At 38.3% G+C, this 20523-nt stretch overlaps 1 protein-coding gene across 2 annotated transcripts in view; it reads right to left on the bottom strand.

The window, feature by feature from the left end:
• Window positions 1-1014: 1014 nt before the first annotated feature.
• Window positions 1015-20523, bottom strand: part of LOC117305838 (short transient receptor potential channel 4-like) — a 67280-nt gene continuing 47771 nt past the window's right edge. For both annotated transcript variants that reach the window (XM_033790712.1, XM_033790713.1), the window contains exons 3-11: window positions 13056-13180; window positions 10501-10998; window positions 9605-9956; window positions 8760-8896; window positions 6979-7745; window positions 6068-6266; window positions 5102-5278; window positions 4099-4143; window positions 1015-3632 (exon numbers count right to left, since the gene is read on the bottom strand). In XM_033790712.1, coding sequence (XP_033646603.1) covers window positions 2958-3632; window positions 4099-4143; window positions 5102-5278; window positions 6068-6266; window positions 6979-7745; window positions 8760-8896; window positions 9605-9956; window positions 10501-10998; window positions 13056-13180 — 2975 coding nt within the window. In that variant the 3' untranslated portion in view covers window positions 1015-2957. The remainder of the gene's footprint in view (window positions 3633-4098; window positions 4144-5101; window positions 5279-6067; window positions 6267-6978; window positions 7746-8759; window positions 8897-9604; window positions 9957-10500; window positions 10999-13055; window positions 13181-20523) is intronic.

The raw sequence follows: 20523 nt of genomic DNA, 5'->3' as shown, positions 1-20523 counted from the left end.
CCTAACATTTTGACCCTATATAGTTCAAAATTTGACTCCATCACCCATTAATTAAAGAGAAATTTAATTGGGGGCACCGAACTACATGTGTCAGAGGTTTACTTCAGATCAGAGAACATAACTAAAAACTCCAGGATTTGTTGGGCAGAATTTTACCTCTTTAAATATATTTTTTTCTTCTCTCCTTTACCTCTCACATTCTTTACAACCTTCATCCACACACATATATCTTGCAAATGCACCATACACAGGTAAAATCCTATACCAACCGAGCCTTAAGTGAACAAAAAACATCTAAACAACTTTGACACTGAAGTTAGTTTTTACACTGATATCGTGAATTGATTGCATCTGGGCCCAATATCATAGAGCTGCTAAACAGGATGATAACACCCCTTGCAAGTATTCTGCCTGCTCATTGGTTTAGAGCGCGTCACATGACATGTCTTAGTTTCGCTAGACGACGGCCGTGTGGTAGTGCGTCGGTTTGCCGTGCGCTAGTCCGAAGACTAGCACACGGCGCCGGGCGCTAGTTAGACAGACTAGCACACGGCGTGCAGTACCCAGACGTCCGTTGCGTGTACGAGGATGATAAATTAATAGTCTGTAACCATTTCGGATTGCACGACACTACATGCAACACAGTAAGTAAAAGTGTTTGCAATCTGTATTCGCGTCGTCCGTGGATTGTAGCATTCAGGTCTGTAACTTAATAATAATAGTACAGTATTTAGAAATGTTTGGGGTGTTATAAAACAAATATTGACTGCTTTTACTCGTGCAATGGTTAAAAACTATGACTCCCTTGGTGATCCCCGGAGCGTTCTATTTTCCCGAGGCAACGCTCCGGGGATCACCTCGGGAGTCATAGTTTTAACCATAGCACTCGAAGCAGTCAATATTTGTATATTACAAACCGAATTTCCAATCGTTGCATATTGCTTGGTACTGGTATTTAGCTGTTGTTTGCTTATGCTGAAAATAATGTGGAAATTCGGTTGGTAATCCTGTTTTTATCAAGGAAGAAATTTCATGCTAAGCAAATTTTTGTGCTTAGCAGCTCTATGAAATTGGGCCCTGTATGTCAGACGTTGACAGAGTGAGCTAGCATTGTATAGAAACATGATGAGATTGATACCAGTAGGCCTATCACACAAGCTCGTATACACCTTCGAGTTCGACCGTGGACTTCCATTATGTCCCTCTTTCGTTCATCTTTTTGCAACAGTTCCTATTGGTTTTCGACACGTTTTTCAAACTGTGGACCTTTCCGTTCCCGAGTCGTGGACCACTATTGTCACCATAACCTACTCACGGTAACATTCTTGTACATCTCAACTTCTGACCCGTCCTCAACTTCACTCCTTCACTCAAAGGGAATATTAATTACTAAAATTTATCTTCTAAGCAACATCTATATAGATATTTAGATAACCAAACGAACAGAACCCATGTATGAAAAACCGCCGAATGTAAAGCAATAACAACCATTTGAACTTTGCAATTAGAAAGCATTTACGGCGCTATCATATTTTGATATGTTTAGAGGATTGATGCACTTCTATATCATGTTTAGGCATTTTATTCCAAGTCACTTGATTATGCAAGTTTTCAAAATTAAAAAACTCACTATCTCGATCTCTCAACTCTCTCGTCCACTTTAGCATCTACCCCACACACTGACAATCTATAGTTAGAAACCTCCTCTAACTGCCTACATTATAGCCTGACAAAATGGCTGGAAAATTCGAATTCTGTGATTCTGTATTGTCTTTAAAGTACTGCAAAGGACTTGTGTTACTTAGGTAGTTTTTAAATACACAAGCAACACCGTTTTTATACTATTCCTACAAATCATTGAAATATTTATATATTTATTTATATTATGTATAACAAGTCTACATTAAATAGGTTTAGAATATCGACTCTAAAACTTGACGGATGGAGCAAATAAACAATTGAAACTTTATAAGACGAATTACAATCGACGAACCGTCTCCGTAACTTGCTCAACACTTACTTCGGATTGAAGAGGTTTACCCCAAACTTGATAATATAGAAAAACGTTCATCAAATAGTGAAAACTATTTCAACACGATGCAAACTTATAAAAGAACATCTTCGCGTATAGTGAATGAAAACTGTTCTGTACAAACCGGTGGACTTTCTCAATATGTTGTATATATACCTTGGAAGTGTTTGATCTGTGCACGCTATTTAACAGTTTCAGAAGAAGTGAATTCATTAATTTTAGGCAATATATGACGTTAGGTGTGACGTCATCACGGAGATGGATTCACTGCTTTACGAGCACACGAATTTCTTCAAACGCTTCCATTTACGTCTCCGTTTAAAATTAACGGGTATGCATACAGTTACGGTTTCTACTTGATTCGGTAGGAATTATTTTCAGTTTGTAAGATTTTTTTTCAAATAATGACAAGTTTCATCAAAACCTTTACAAAATGGTAAACAATGACATTTTATCTCACGATACTCTTTTACAGTCTTTATCTATGTTGAATGCCTGGAACAACCATCCAAGATTTTTTAGCATTTTTTTCTCAGCTTCTAACGAACGTTAAATTACGACATCTATAAACCAACACAAATCGGTTCTTCATAATTACAGGAATAACTCCTACAAACTACCAATAATTCAAACTACTCGTGTATATAGTAATAAGGAAGTAATAATTATAAATAGAATAGGCGTTATCGGGGAGCATGCGTTAAAACAAGATAATGTATAAATCTGTTAAAATTACAATTTCCTCATAATATTATTTAGACATACAAAATCTTAGCATGAATATAACCTAAATATATAAGGATGACCTTAATCTTGTTGACCAAGAGGCCATTTACTGCCACCGTGTTGTGCAGTAAGAAAGAGAAACAACTCCTCAAAAATGTCTCAAAACAAGCTGGTTAAAAATGAGGAGGAGAGGGTTTGGTCAGACCTTGGTGGCGCTTTCCAGCATGTTTTCAACAACGTCTTTATTATTGCGTGAAACACTTCCTATGTGATTTAAATGTGTGGCACTATGCCTTCGTCTTCGCCTACTGCTTCCCCTCTTTTTACTGCTGATGCTGTTTCTTGGACTCCCCAATAGTGGCACTTCCGGATCCTCATCAATAAAGCGAATAGGTTCATACTTCTCCCACTCTGGGGGGTACATGTACGAGGCAATATTGGCTGGTAATGATGGCGACTTGGGCTTGTATCGGTTCTTAGATGAAGGTCCCTCCAACTCGCCAGTATCATACACTGGTGATGTGTTAAGATGTGAGTTTCTAGAATCTAACAAATCCTGAGAAGCGGCAGCACAAAGTTCCTCGCACCCTGATTTGACAGATTCCATACTGTCCGGTCGTGAAAGGGGTTTCTTGACGAAGTCGTGCATCTTTTGGAACATCTCTGTACCGACGGTTGTATCTGGTGGTCCGCTAGCTATCCTCGTCTCCATGTCTTGCATCTTAGAGTCCATTCCTGAGAGGGCCTCGAACATCTCATACTTGAAGCCTGAGATGTCTTGCTTGATGCGGTTGACCCATTGCTCTTGGTTTCCTTCTTCGTCATCCCTCTTGGCATCGAAGATGTACCGCCTAACCAGCTTACCCATGATGTCCTGACAATCAGAAAATCATATAACATCAAATTGCATTTCAAAATAATTTTTTTTTTCTGGAGTATAAAATTTCCATCCCCCCCAAAATGTTCCTTTTTTAAGGATTCCCTTTTTTGAGTCGATTTAGAAGAGTTTTTTTTTCCACATTGAAAAGCACTACAACAGTGGCAATTTCGTAGTGAAAAATTGCAGGCGGGGCGAGGAGGGGGCATTTTCCGAATCTTAGACTCTGGCAAATTTCATCCATATACTTAAAAAGTTGTTTAGTAAAAAAACAAAGACATTTACAAATCGTTCAAGTTTGGTATACAAATATTTCAAATTATCTTGTGAACAAATAATTTTTTTGGGGGGGTAACTCCATACTATTTGTACTGGAAGGAGAGGTCCAGTGGAGTCGTACATAAAAAAGAAATGCCACTTGGGGTAGTAAGAGCCAAAAAAATCCAACAAACTTGTAACTTACCCTATATTGCTTTTCTCTTTCCTCCATAAACGCTTTGTTCCTCTCCTAAAAAATAAACACATGTAGAGGTTGTTACTGTTAATCGGTCATTTTTTATAAACAATTTTGAGAACACTGATTTTTGAACCACAAACACTATTAATATAATGTCATGTGATTATAGTGCGCCCTCACCGAGAGATACAAAGAAGGTTGTTCATTTGCCAATCCTGTGCGCTTTGTGCTAATGACGTCTGTCGAATTGATCAAAACTAGTGGGATAGCCTGTACCTTACTCCAGGATAGTCTTGGCTCAAGACTTGACTATTAATATGATACTATATATTAATCATGGGGGCGCTGTTTCAGCTCGTGTCGTCATATGCACAAGAGGTCTGGTCCAAATGTATATGTGCTGCTTAATATAACGGTAAGCACATTTTACGTGCTTACTGTACAGAAAATAGTTACGTCACTACGTCAGTTACGTGCAGTAATCACCGGAAGGTTAGCATGCCTTTTTGTGTGCTAGCAGTTAGCAGCGCTATGAAATGGAAATCGTATACACAGTTAGAACAGAAGCGGCCGTTATAAGCAGCCCTAAGAAATATTGCCCTGAAAGCTTTAAAGGTAGTGGACACTATTGATAACTACTTAAAATAATTTTTGGCATACAAATTTACTTTGGTAATGAGTAATGGGGAGAGGTTGATAGTATAAAACATTGTAAGAACGGCTCCCTCTGAAGTAACTAAGTTTTTCGAGAAAGAAGTAATTTTCCACGACTTTGATTTCGAGACCTCAGATTTAGAATTTGAGGTCTCGAAATCAAGCATCTGAAAGCACACAACTTCGTGTGACCAGGGTGTTTTTTCTTTCATAGTTATCTCGCAACTTCGATGACCAATTGAGCTCAAATTTTCACAGTTTTGTTATTTTATGCATATGTGTTTAGATACACCAAGTGAGAAGACTTGTCTTTGACAATTACCAATAGTGTCCAGTGTCTTTAAAGTATAAGTACCTTCTTCTCCTGTCGAGACTGTGCTCCGTGTAACCTGTCCCAGATCCACTTACAGATGTACCCAAACGTCTTGGGTGTAGGGACGACGTTAAATGGGGGTGGTATGGTTCCTCGACCCTCAAAATACGTCATCCACAATTTAGATCTTGAGAATTTCCATTGTATCTCAGCATCTTCCTGTAGTGTAACAATGTATGGTGGCTTTAAGGGGTCATCAACACTTTAAAAACAGTGTCACAATGCATGTCTAGCATAAGTTTTGTAACAACTTTGTTTCACATAATACAACCGGTACCGTAAACATGTTAGATTCTTGTGTATGTTTGAATGCTATACAAACCATAGGAGCATGTGTCAAAAATGATAAACAAGTTGATCCCTAACCATGTTTAAAAAGTGGGTACAACAGTTTTTTATTTTTATTTTTTTATTTTTTTATACTACAGTGTATGGGCTAAAAAGGGACATCTACACAACAGCAAAACTGTCCTCCTCCAAACTATTCGTATGTTTGCGAAATGTTTCATCCTGGACTTTGTGTGAAAGGTTTTCGAAAGGTTTCTTCTGTCTTTAATTTCCTGGAAAAATTTCTCCGGCTTCGTAAAATATTGAGGATTTGTATAGATGATATAGTCTGTTGTCGCTGTGAGTTTGTGTTTGTTTGTTTGTTTGTTTGTTTGTTTGTTAGCTTTTTTTCGTTGTTTGTCTGATGCTAATCTGCGAGACTGCCGAACAATAAAACAGACCAGCCAATTTGGGGGTGGGTGGGTGTGTCTCCCCCCCCCCCCCAAGAAAAAAAGAAAACTTAAAACACAAAAACACAACAAAACCTAAAAACAACTACAAAACAAACCAACAACTCCAAAATCAAACAACACATAGGCAACACAACCCACGATAGACAATTACAACGACAAACGACAACGACAAACGACAAACGACAAAGAAACCCATCCGAAAACCTACCTCAATGCGAGTATACGTGTTGCTCATCATAGCAATGAGTACATTCATCAGGACCACAATGGCAATTATGTGATAGACAGCGTATAGTCCCGTACCCACACCCTCTGTAAAAGTATGGTTCGCATGCCTCAGGTCCAGGATGTCCAGATCAGGAAGACCAAAAAGCGCCCAAAACAAAGTCCCCATTGTTTCTGGAAGACTGGATCAATAAAGAGGGGTTGTTTAAGTCATCTTAAAAGATATGCACTTCAGAAAAAAAAAAAAAAAGCTCTACCGACATAGCTCCACGAAATCTCTGGAATACTGGAACAATAAACAAATTTTGTTTAGTCATCTTAAAAGCTATAGGCATTTCAGAAATTCAGAAAATAACTCTACTGTCATAGAGGTATGATGATGACACAAAGGAAACAAAAAATGTGTACACAAGGACCAGAGGAGGAGCCAATGAGCAAAATAATTATTTTTAACTCTAGCAGAGGGCGCCCTACTCAAATGACGTCATACGCATAATTATTTATGAATGAACACAGAATCAAGAGCAAACTGATGCAATGATAGAACGTCGTTCATTCAATGAATGAAATAAATGAAGAATCATGTGCTGCAAGGCAGCTTACACTTGTCCCCTTTCTACAAATATTTTCTTCTTCAAAATAGATTTCCTAGTCATCTTTTACTTTGTATAATGTCAATGTCATCGTCACTTCCGTTAATGCCACAGTCACCGTCATTGTTGTCATTCAAAAGGGAAACTCCCACCATGGAGTTTCTTCCTCCATGCTCCACCCAAGTGACTGCTTTTCCTTTGTCATGTTAAACAGTCGGTCACGTCTTCAATACAATGCACTCTACTTCATTTCTAAAGGTCCATAATTATTTTAAAAGTGGAAAATAAAAGAACAACTTACGTGCTAAAATACATCCGACAAGACAGTTCATCCTCATTTGTACACATTTTGTGTTTAATGGTGGCGTAATACCCGTAAAGTTGATTCATACCAAGAGAAAAGGCGAATAGGACAAAGCAGAAAATGAGCATGAATTTGGTGATATCAAACATCATACCACCGAGTGATATTTGCATTGGCCCAACGTGGCGATTCATCACTGTGAGACTAATGGGCCGCAGGAAGCTCAGTACTTTAGCTATTGCAAACAGCCCTTCAGAGATCAGCATAGGATCGAATGAGTCCCAATTAACCCTGCCAGAACTGTTGGTGTTCATATATTCTGTTAGGGAGAAAATGCTGCCGCCACCGGCCCCTGAACCGCCCCTCCGTCGTTGCGGGTTAGCCCCAGGCCTCGAGCTTCCCCCAATGTCCTCTACGTCCTGTTGGCTTTCGATAAACTCCGCCATTGTCTTGTTCATGTTTTCGACCATCACATTGAGCATGACCAATCTCTCCTCAACCTCCTCGTCGTTTTGATCACGATCAGCTTTCAGATCTTCAATCTTAGACGAGATGGTCAAGATGGATTGATAGAGACGCTCCAAGTTCACGGGTTCTCCAGTGGTGGTGATGTCGGTACCGAGGGTTGTATTGTAAGGCATCTCGCCACTGGGTGTGCTAGTGGAGTCTTCATCGTCAGGTGGAAAGCTATAGTTATAGTTCATCATTGTGGAAAAGGGTATCTCGGTGGCATGTGCCATTTGTTCAGTCTTCCTGGTCTCAGCCTGTTAGACATAAACACAAACATAAGTTCAACACCCATACACAATTCAAAAATTGATCCCCGTGGAGACATCTTTTGTTATTTCTATACCCCTACTTAAGTTTTTCCCCTGGACTTTGCTGTCCCTATGGAGTTCTTTTAAATTTTTTCCATGTTTTTTTTGTCCTTAGTCTCCAGAAGGTACCAAATAAATGACAGCACTAAGCCCCGCAGTGACATCCATGTAACATAAATAGCGCCCTCTTCAATTTTTGCAGCCGTTGGCTTTATTTATATTATTAATACTGATCTTTTTATTAAGAGAAAGAGACCTTGGACTCCCCGGGTTAAATCTGAGTGCAGTTAAGCACTTGTTAGGCAAAGGTAGATTTTAGTATTTTTATCTTATGGTTTCAGGATCTCCTTTTTTTACAGAGGCTCTCGAATCGGTTGGTTTTCTCAGGAAATTGTATTAGAATATTCTTACTATTTTGACACATCAAGGTCCCTCCCCACCTTTTGGGAGAACCGCATTTCCATCTTTAGACAAAAACATAACTTTCGTGCCCTATAAAGATCAGTTCATATTATTGATGATATCTTTAATTAACCTTTAAGATGGTTACGTGTGAATAAGCATAAACTTTCGTGAACTTGTCAAAAAAAAGTAGGTGTCGCATGAACTGCACACTGAAAATCCGTTTATCTCAATATACGGTGTAAGTCTCGCGCGGTATCCGAACACTGTGACCACTTTGGCCCCGCCGGTCAGTGCTTTACATGTGATACACACTTTTGTTACCACTTATTTTAATGTACCACTTATTTTAATGATAAGTTGATCATTATTGTTTAACTCGTTTCTTTTGCAAGTGTGGTGGACACCCCCCCCCCCCCCCCCCATTATGAAACCTGTGTGGCCGTGCGGTCTTCTATTTTATTCTGAAGGGATTTAAACTAGCGACCGGTTGGTGCGTGAAAAAAAGTAAAATTTTGACCCTTTTAGTCCGATGATGTTGATGTCGATCAGACTTACCTGTACGTACACTACCACCCTCAGAGCGATTGAGGCCCAATAGAGAGAGAGGGTCAGGAAATCCAGTATATTCCACCGGTCTTTGAGATATCTTGAACCATAGTACCATAGTTCTTTTATCTCGGCCCAAGTTAAACCTGAAACCCAAAAGAAAACAGTTCAATTCATCTCGACTTTAGAAAAATTAATGACCAAACCATTGGAGTTTAGCTGGACCTTACAATGTGGGAATGTCAAAAAATACTAGGCTGGTTAAGTGGATTTTGCTCTCGCTGAGACTCGTATTGAATATCCACCTCTATGTGAAATGTGTAGGGGTTTGGGTACTTTTTGTCTTACACAAAACAAATGTCCACAGATTTATATTAATCTTACGCAGTTTAATAGATAATGATGGTAGAAAGGTTACCTTGCAAATATTACTTGCTGAGGTGCTGTACTTTTTGAGAAATTAGTGAAAATATTTCACAAATAAATAAATAATAATCTTCGGCTTTACGTGACTCTCCTGAAGACATTTTCTCTGTGATTTTTACTTTTTCTAAAACACTTGACGACTAATGAAGCTGAAACTTTTACAGGTAAATTATATCACATGCGTCTATTTTCACAGTCGGTATGGATTTATGTCATGGCCAAAAACTTGACCTACAATTTGTTATAAACCCTTTAAGCATATTGGCCATCCTACATGTGTTTTACTTGTCATCTTTTTACACAAAGAAGGTCAACTTACTTTATGTTTTCTTTCTTTCTCGAGTGGCAAATGCTAATGCGACATTTGTTCAACTCAATTCAGTTAATATGAAACATGAATAAAAGCAGGATAATGATGTTGAACTTACCAACAACCCAAGAGATGACGAGCCATTCCGTAAAAGTGGGTCTATCCATCCGAGTGTCCATGTTGACTAACTCCCCAATATCATCCGTCAATCTGGACGACTGAAGACCAAGCAGTAGGAGGAAAAACAGACCCGATGATGTATGGCACACAAACTGAACATGGGGCACTCTCATGAAGCTTCCGATCTTGCCCCAGGGGTAGATGATGTACAGGATGCTAAGTATCGGAAAGAAGACGGCAACGAGCACGGAGAAGATGGAGGAGGAAAGCCAGTTGGTGTCGTACCATCTTGGGAGACCTTCGTACCACAGCTGAGTAAGCCTCTGCTGGCAGTGGGGATGTGCAACAAACTGAACAATTTTGAGAAGACAAATACTGTTATTAGTATTAAAACACACGGTGGCAAAGTTTTAGCCAGGATTTTATAATTGTAAAAGGGTGTCAAAATTTGCTGAAAATATTTAGAAAGGTGTCCAAATTGTTACCTACAATACATTTACATGTAAATGACAGATGAAACAGTGTGTCTAAGTTAGAAACAGGGTGTCCACAGTTTAAAGGAAAACCCTTTAAAAAGTGAGATCAAACTGTATCGTGTGAACTCTGAACAAACTTATCATCGATAATAACTTTAACATACACACGCCGCATGTACTTGTAAGTTGTTTTTTGGAGAGAAAAAGAGTGAGGACTTTTTGGCCCAGAGTGAGGGCGATCTTTGAGTTAACGTCATATAGACGGGTTCTTTTATTTACTATTTTGAGGACCTTCGTATTTAATTTGAACCGTTGTGGGCCGTAATGGTACATGTCACCAAACCGAGGCTTGGAGGGAAGTTAGTCTGGCAACTTTTTCAATCATAGTATTTGAATCAGTATTGCAATGGGAACCAACCTTTCTCTGTTCATAATGGATAGCAATCTTGACCTTATATGGTCCGACTCCATTTCCCTCGACGTACGCTCCCCAGAGGTAAGGATCGTGGTATAAAATACAAGTCTGCTCCTTGTGGTTCCGAATGTGACCCAGAATATCAGCCGCGAATTGCTCACACTGGCCAGCCAACTCCTGGAACTGCTCCGAGAATTCCGGATTCTTCATCGAAAGCTTCCGTAGTTTAACGCACATCTCGAATGCCGTGTGGATCGGATCGGCACTTGTCAGTGATATATAGGCTTGGCTGGCCAGAGCTCGGTAGATATTCAACATGCCTAGTGAGTGCTGGAGGGTCTGGGTCTGAGTGCTGAAGGCATAGTATTCCGGATCTTCAATCCGTGCTCCGTACTCTAGAAGGATCTTGATGATGTCGTAGTTGTTATGGTGGGAGGCAAGCACGATGGGCGTGATGTCCGGATGGAAGTCGCCGTTCAACGCTCGACAGTTGAGGAATTCCTAGAACCGAAGATAAACATAAAGGAGGGATCATTACTTTTTTGTTCCACGTTGATCTAATCTGATCTAATCTAATGTAATCATTTAAGGTTGTGCCGGATGAGGGCGCTGCTCTGTTGCGACCACCCGTGTGTATTGTTTGTCCTGTATTTTGTTGAGAGTCGGTAACTATAACTAGGGTAGTTGTAGTTCGTTGAAAGTTAACGTAAACGGTTAAAGTAACTATAGTTTATCATTTGAACGTTGAATATACAGCAATGCATTCAACGATTTCGCCCAAAAGTAATACTTCATACATTGTTGAAGGCCTTTACGGAAAGAGCACCAGACTGTTAATTGCACTAATGAATTATGTATTACTTATGTGACGTCGTGTCTGGTAACACATCATACATTGTACGTTGTCGTCCTTTAAGAGAGAGAGCACCAGGCTGTTCATTGCACTTGCTTGTGACGTCGTGTCTGGTAACACATCATACACTGTACGTTGTCGTCGTTTAAGAGAGAGCACCAGACTGTCCATTGCACTCATGAATTAATCATTAATTTGTGTGACGTCATGTCTGGTAATGAGTAGATTTAAGAGTGAGAATTAACTCGTTTATCTCTAGTCAGTTTCACATTTTTGTACACAGTGTATAAAATATACCATGATCAACTTCTAACGGTCAAGGTCTAAGGCTTTTAATGCATTGTAATAGGATTACGATCAGCCACAGAGTTCCTGCAACCCTATCTCTATAATCGCATGTTTATCATTTATCAAATTAAGACTGTAGTCAACCACATTTTAAAGAAGCTTGTTTCATACATTAAGGCTCATGTTATTTATTTACGCATCTTAACCCCAGCCCAAGGAAAGATGTATTGAGACAAACGTCCCTTCCGATGGAAAAAGACTCACACAAAATATACACCATGCATTCTATGTTGAGTGTAACACAGCTGTATTTATTGGAAACAGCTAGTCATATTGGTTTGTAATTTAATTTTGACCTTAGACTCGATTCATTTTATGACAGATTATGTTACTCATGCTTACTATAGTACGAAAGGCGCACTAGGAAATTTAGCATTCTACTCTAATATTTTATTACCTTACTCTGTAATTCATGCTAAACATAGTATACGAATTCCGCCTTAATTGTAAAGTTGAGGAAATACTCGCAGGGGAATTGGTTTATGAGCTCGTAGAAAAAGATAGTTAATGTTTGAAAAGATCTTTAAATTGGACCAGTTTTTCTCAAAATACAGCAGACAATAGACCGACCCGTGCTAAGCCTCATCGGGTAGATGGAATGTATTATTTTTAATGAAAACACCGACACTGACGACGTGCACTATACAATTCTTAGAAAATGCACTGATATCATATTATACGCAATATTTTATTACTCTTAAAGTCAGTGGGCACTATGGTACTTACTCAAAATAATTATTAGCATAAAAACTTGGTAACAAGCAATGGGGAGCTGTTGGTGAGAAACTGCTCACTCTGAAGTAACGTAGTTTTCGAGAAGGAAGTAATTTTTTTTCACGAATTAGATTTTTAGGTCTCGAAATCAAGCATCTGGAAGCACACAACTTCGTGTGACAAGGGTGTTTTTTCTTTCATAGTTATCTCGCAACTTCGACGACCAATTGAGCTCAAATTTTCACAGGTTTGTTATTTAATGCATATGTTAAGATACACTAAGTGAGAAGACTGGTCTTTGACAATTACCAATAGTGTCCAGTGTCTTTAAGATGACCGAGAATGTCCGCTTATACTCCTCTACTACAAAAAACATTCACATGCAAAATAAAAAATAAAACGTGTTTTTTTGTAAACGCTGTGCTAGTAGGCCTATGCAATATTTTATTTGCACTAAAAATGTGTACTTTATTTTTGAGTTGGGAGGAGAACCTCTAATTGCTATCACAAATAATTATATGTAAATATAAAACAAGAAAATATGTTTTTATTTGTCAAAGCTTTGCAATAGTTCCCTATGCGTTTTTTTCTCGATTAAGTTTACGAAATGAAGGGAGTTATTTTGTTTGCAAAACGAACGTACCGGGATATTTTTCTGCTTGATGTATTCGCAGATCATCTGTGCAGCATTGGTAAACTGTTCATCAACTGCTCGCAAGAGGGCGTCCCCAAGTTGTACACTGTGTTCCAGAAGCACCTTGATTATGTCTGAAAAAAATAATTATAAATAAAACTACATCTCGATTGCAATGGGGTAAATTTTGTATTTTTCTTTAATCACAAAGGGCACTGAAAGCTTCGACTGTTTTACCTTTGCAAATGCCCTTATAACCTTTTTTATTTCATATAAGTGGACGAAATTCTGATTGAGTGGTTATTGTGCAAACATGGAAAACGTATCTCTTCTGACCACCTTACCACCTCGACGTTTCGATCAGTGTGCTATATTAATGTCTTCAGAAAAAAATGTACACATGATATGACTGGTTATAGAATAAATCTTCCTGCAGGAAGCTAGAAGCCTTTTCTCTGCCCGACAAAGTTAAAAAACAGGACAGTTCTTTTCAGAACTAGGAGAAGTCTCCCGAAATTCCGAAAATCTACTCCGCGGTAGTAGAATTAGCACGACAGTTCTCTAAAAAACAAAATCTACCTGTCAAGTAGACACGCACATGGTGTTACCACAAACCAAGTACATATTCTGACAATAAATATAACAAAATCATTTAGCTTGTATAATAGTTGATTTAGTGATAATGAATACTGACATGGAATGTGTTAATCAATATCTGACGCATCAGTTGCGACAGGTGGCCTAATTGGAATTAGAATTTAGAATTAAAACTCAGTTCTGTTCAGTACACTTCAGTTTATTTCCACTCTTTGACATCAGTTGGCTTACAAAATGATAACGTTATGTTACATATTGTATGCACTCTAATGATTAAGAATTGTTCATTAGCAAATAATTTTAAACGATCACATGATTGTATTTGGGCTCACATCATAAACAAGCAAGCTTTCCTCAAAAATAATAATAATAATCCAAAAACACAAACTTTATACACAATTAGTATTAAAAAAATATACTCAAAACTCGAATACATGAAAAATTCACATCAAAAACATTCAAGGTCGACTGTTTATACAACTATTCAAAAGGCACGATCTTCAAGAATGATTTGCTGTGTGATGGATAGCCCGGACTATCTTGCGCTAAAACACACACAAAAAGGGCCAGGCCGCCAAACTATACACATTTAAAAACAAGCCGCACAGAAAATTACAGGCAGTTATAAAAACCCCATCCAATATCTAGTTTAGTGAATATTTTAGAACCTAAAACATTGGGTGCACAAGAAGTGTAAACAACAACCAAGAAGAAAAACATTATTCTTACGCTTCAGTTAGTTTAATATCATCGTCAGCTTTCATATTGTTACTATTAAAAGCATATTGCACCATACCTAGGGTAAAATTATAGAGGGACTTATATAAAATATGAGCAGTCATACAAATGGAATATGTAATAAAAAAAAAATATAAACAAATTGTTTTTTTTGCTGGTAACCTTATAGTCTGACAGGCATAAGTATATTGTTCATAGCTATACGTGTTTGGTGTGTACGTTGTGATCTTATTGACGAAACACTTATTGGAATATAGCTCTATAGGTATAACTGAACATCAGCCTGTGCTAATTTGTTAATATCGTTTTGAAGAGGCAGATCGTTGCCTAAGGGTAAACGGCCATGGGTTAACTATGCTTTCCGGATGAGAAGTGCAGTGATCCCAGACCAACTATAGGAATGACAGTAAATTTGCAGTGTGAGGGAGGATACCACTATGCCAAGTTGCTAATGGCAACATTTCGTCCAAATTATTCACGAGGTTCTATGTATTATTTAATGTGGTCAAAAGAAAAATTGACATTTTTGAGGGAAATTACACAACATGCACACGTTGCTTTTTAGTCTGCTTTTTAGTATTTAGTTTTTAGTTTTTATGCATTTCCAAGAGAACAGTGCTCAAGTAAAGGTAATTAATTTTTGGGCAGACTGCGTGTAAATTAAAATTATTTATAATTAAATTAATATCGCGGTACGGTAAAATGATACTGAGCGACCGTTTTGTGTATACAGGAGTGCGTCCATTTAGTACTATAGTTAACTGTTTCTGCGTCGTCACTCTGTTGACGAAAGCGTAGACACTTAAGTCAGAGAATAGACTCTAAAGTGTAGATTCGTAATTACAATGTACTCGCTTTCGGCTCGTACATTATGCGTGAATCTACATGTTCTCGTCTATTCCCCGTCAATGTAAAGTTTACAGATCTCGAATCACTGTGTTCTTTGCGAAAAAAAGTTTTATGTTCTTGCACTTCTTGCACTACAATTATCGGACCTTATATTGACGAAAATGCACGAGCAGCGCACAGGATTGGCCATTGAGCTATCTGCTTTTTACCTCTAAGCTGAGGGCGCCCCACTCAAATGATTTCGTGTGCATAAAGTCTATGTATAGGGGAAGATTGTGATCTACATCCCTTATTGTACTGCCCAAAGGGGGAAAATATATATATATAAGATGTAACCAAGTTTAATAGTTAATAGTTAATAGTTAATTAACAACCATGTGTAAATCTCTGTTGGGAGGGGTGTTGGCCGCTGGTTTGGTCTGGACGTTTTGAAACTTCTCATCTTCATGAAACAATGTGATGATATTTTAGGAATGTACAAGGGGATCCCTTATCTATGTCAGATTGTATGTTTGTAGTGTATGGCCAATGTACAGTCAGACTATATGCTTAAGTATTAGACACTGGTAGCAGGTGCCCTTGCAAAATGGTTCTCCTTGTGTTATACTGCTGTGTACACCCCACCCCCAAGTGCACCAGCTGATATCGTGTCAATACACGAAGATGCATAGCAATATGAGATTATTGCTCTCTAATCAGATCACCATGCCTGCAACTTCTAGAGCAACGAAGCATGCTATGAGGAACTCACTGTTATAATTATTCCCAAACCGTAAAAAGATAATTAATTTCTTCCTGCGGTTTGTTTCAGTTGAGATGGTTTTATGCCCCCCCCTTCCCCACACACAAGGATCTCATGTGGAATTTTAAGACATCGCGGCTTCTTGCAACTTCTTGTCGTGTAAGAAGCGGGCAGTCACTTGAGATTGAACTATTAAAAGCACAGAGTCTGGTTGTAATTAACACAGATTGTTACGGAAGGCTGGGTTGACTGTTTTTATGGCCTGCCCTGAACTATGAAAGAGCTAATTATTGTGAATGATAAAATTCCGCTTATGTCCAAATGCTTTACTGCAACCAAGCGGCTTAAGATGTTGCCAGTAATTGTTGAAACAAAAATAATAATGCAAACAAGTAAGTAATAAACAAATAGCCATTGTGATTCGCATGAAATAATGATCGTCCTCTTAAGTTGCAAGTTGCAACTGTCATTAAATTTTACTTTGAGGCATGCGAGTTTATATATAATAGAGCCAAATGTTGTACTAAATCTTTAAATTTATCCTTGCAATTAATCTCGAATCTCAAACAAAATATGGTTTCATCTATTCATATGTTTACTCTACTCAATAAAAGTAAATGATCGTATAATTACAAAGCAATGGCTCATCTATTACATTGATGAAACTATAGAGCGATGAAACAAACCTTATCTTGTTAAATTACAAAAAACGACTATTTGTCTCAAGTATTTGCTTCTCTCCATGTGTCAGTTCTGTGCATTGAGGGCGCTGCATAAGTAACACACAACTCTACAACCCATAAGACCCTGCACGATTCCTCAAAGTGTTGAGGTATCGTCTTAAGCAATCTCCGAATGAAACTCAGATTGAATAATACGCCAGTCGAAGATTTCACGAGCCATAATAAGTCGTCTAGCTGTGCAGATGTCATCCACTCTGTATTCTCGGCAAGTAGTTTGGTGCCACACTGGGAGTAAATTATTACAACGCATGTAGATTATGTTCATTTTGAATTAGGCAGTGTCAAACTTACCTAGCTAAAAGGCCTATACATTTCAGAATCGTTACGGTAGCGACATATAAATTCATTCATTTATTTCAAAACTGACAACCTGATGGAGTGTTTGACATGTTTTTATTAGACAATCTGATATAGCTGCATATTGTACAACATCACCTTGTAAACCATTACATGGTGCTATGTGAAGAAACACGACACATACTTCAAAAGAGCTACACAACCCTTGCAGGATAAAGTACGAAATGTTGAAGCCCCATGAGCGTCACTGGGTGACGGATTGTCAGGCACAAGAAGTCATAATAAAATAAAGATAAAAAAAGAACGATAAGGGAATTAACGACAAAGTACATAATTGTTATTTATCAACAAAATAAATTTCAATCTGAAGACTTACTGACCATAACATTCCTAGAACTCCTACAGAGAACTTTTCCTCCAAAAAGTAAGGAAATGGTATTTGAAGACCCGCAAACCATCATGGCACAATCCCTATAGATATAGCAAACAGAGTGATGTACTAAAAAAACAGAGAAGAAAAACAATAAAACAACCGAACAGTAAACAGGGTTCCTAGAAAATACCCACATTCTTTATAAATAAACAAGCTTTAAAAGCTTCTAACTATTTGTGTCTGATGAAGAGAAACATTCTGTATGTCACTCATGAGATTTAGAGCATTACGTACCTTGTAAAGGCATGCACCGCAGGGATCCCCCATATGCATCTAATTGTATCATCATTTTATTGTACAGTAAATAAAAACAATGGGCTTGGTAACTCTTTCAGTTTTTTCCAGAGCTGAATAACCATATCTTTTTTGTTGCCTTTTAATATCACACATGTTTACCAACCACGTCTTACGCTGAAAACACATTGTACCAATCAGTGATTTGATTGAGGGGAATGTAACGATTGACATTGAAGAGTATCGTTTGTATTTAGAGCAGCCTTCTTTTCTTTTGAAATAAAAATAGTTTTCATGGCAGACGAAACTGTCGGGATGTTAGCGGTAGATACTCGTGACCTAGTTCAGTATGCGGCTAGCCTTGCGCAGTCGTCACTTGATTACACGTGTGTATTCGTGCCATCTCAGTAACAGCAACCAATTATTTTCATAAGAATCCTTAAGGAGGCCTCTGTAACATTTATTAGTCTGTCGTTTTTACCTTTGGTATCTAACACGTGTCCTCCAGAGGACATGGTGAACATGTGCGCCATAGTCTATTGGTATCTCCTTCATCAATGACTATGTTCTTAGAATCACGTAGGATCAAGCTAGACTATTCGCATGAGGCATCCTAAAGTTATGCGTTATAGTCTTTCCCCATGTAGAGCATCTTGGCTCTCACCCTTTTTTAGTTGTTCAACAATTCCTTTAAAGAAAAAACATTCTTCGCCTTTTTTTATGTCCAGAGGCTAAGAGAGCTTGATGAAATACGGAGGAAAGTAATAGGTACGTGAGTGACTTTTGCACTGCTTCGAGTGTTTTTTTCATTAATATGTTATTTTTGTATGCTCTGTGGGCATTCGTAAAAAATGGTTCTGCCATAGTCATACAGAAAAAGGATGATACTTTGTATGAGATGTTTTTGAAACGAACACAAATTACCTCAGGCCTATACTTGATTCTCAGTGGGACCTATAAATTTGGAGTTGTCAGAATGATACCTCAAGATCCTGCTCACATCACCCAATAAATTGAATATTTCACCATCTCTTTACCTTGCGACAGCACACACACGCCCCTGTGCATTCTACATACATAATATTCTTTCTCCGACACCCATACATCAAATTTAGGAACTTGAAGGTAGCCTTCAATCTTGATCAGGCAATTTCATGAGTCTTTTGTCTCGCCCGGAGGTAACCGGTGCTGTTTTGTTTCCCCCTCGGTCAACCATACCCACACTGATTACTTGCGAGTCGGTTAATTCATCAACGTTATGTGCTATCTACTGTGGCCATGATAGACGAGCCTGCATGTGTCGGGTGTGTGAATGAGACTTGTGTCATATATTGAGCCGCGAATTCTGCTATCGTTGCACTAAAGTTAGCCTTTAAGCCAAGGTAGGATTGGTTAAACACGACGCAGTTCTGATCCGAAAGAATCAATTCAGTTCCAGCACCTTCTTGTTGGAGTGCCACCTGCTTACTCTATACTCCACAAATTCACTGACCTTATATCTTTTTGATAATTGTCACGCTGTTTGGTAGGCAAATAAAGAAGCGGTATACACTTCGTAAAGTCATATACAGAATTCGACTTTAATCGAGCGATGCGGTCCGGAAAATAACTGATCGCTTGTCACTTGTCGAGAAGAGGTAGAAGATGCCGAAACTCGACCAAGGCAGAGTTCGATGAATCTCACAGAAGATGGATATTCATCCTCCAAGTGTTATGTAGCCGTTCATTGAAAATACTTGATCATAAATCTTGTTTTTGATTGTTTCAAGAACTATAACCCAAGGTTAATTAAGACATACAAATCGTCCACATTTTAGGACAGTCGTATACTTCCAATGCCTCAATTAAAATTCGAGGCCTTCGGTTGTCAAAGATTAATCTCAAGAAAACCGTCCACCGAAACAGGGTAAATGTTCAGTGAAGTATGATGACGGAGGAAAGAGTTGAAACAAGAGAAACTGGCTATAAACTGAAGTCCAAATGGATACCTCTACTTGTAAATTTATTTGGTTGGAAGGTGATAGTCAACTGACATCCAAAGGAGGTACCTCTGCATGCTTTTAAATTTATTTGTTTGTAAGATGAAATTCAACTGTCCAAAGGGGGTAACTCTACTTGTACATTTGTTTGGTTGGAAGGTGACAGTCACCTTGGATTAAAGTCAGGAGTGACCTTGTCATTCATTGGTCACCCGCAATTAATATTAGTAATCCGTAGAGAAGCAAGTATGATGATGGAGGAAATAGTTAAAACAGGAGAAAACTTCCTATAAACTGAAGTCCAAAAGGGTACCGCTGCTTGTGAATTTATTTGTTTGTGAGGTGACAGTCACCTTGAATTAAATGACCAGGTCATTCACGTCATGGTAACCCAACTAATAATTAGTGTTCCGTATAGAGAAGCGCCCGAACCAGGTTCCCTTTAGTTCATGTTTCTAAATAAATAATTGCTACAGACGTACGGACGCCATGATCGTATTTTATTTCACTGCTCGCAATCTATAGTCTCACCATGTGCAACAACCATGATTATTCCGAAATTAAAAGGTATACATTAATTGTACGAAACAGCTGTTAAAGGGAAGGTACACGTTTGGGAATTGTCAAAGACCAGTCTTCTCACTTGGTGTATCACATCACAACTGTGAAAACTTGGGCTCAATCGGTCATCGAAGTTGCGAGAAAATTATGAAAGAAAAAACACCCTTGTTGGACGAATTTGTGTGCTTTCAGATGGAATAAAAGACTTCTATAGCTAGAAGTCTTTTATTATTTTAGTGAGAAATTACCTCTTTTTCAAAAACTACGTTACTTCAGAGGGAGTTGTTTCCCACAATGTGTTATA

Source organism: Asterias rubens, unplaced genomic scaffold (genome assembly GCF_902459465.1).
Source record: "Asterias rubens unplaced genomic scaffold, eAstRub1.3, whole genome shotgun sequence".
Taxonomy (NCBI): domain Eukaryota; kingdom Metazoa; phylum Echinodermata; class Asteroidea; order Forcipulatida; family Asteriidae; genus Asterias; species Asterias rubens.
The sequence above is the reverse complement of the archived record's forward strand: the minus strand, read 5'-3'. Positions and strand labels throughout refer to the sequence as shown.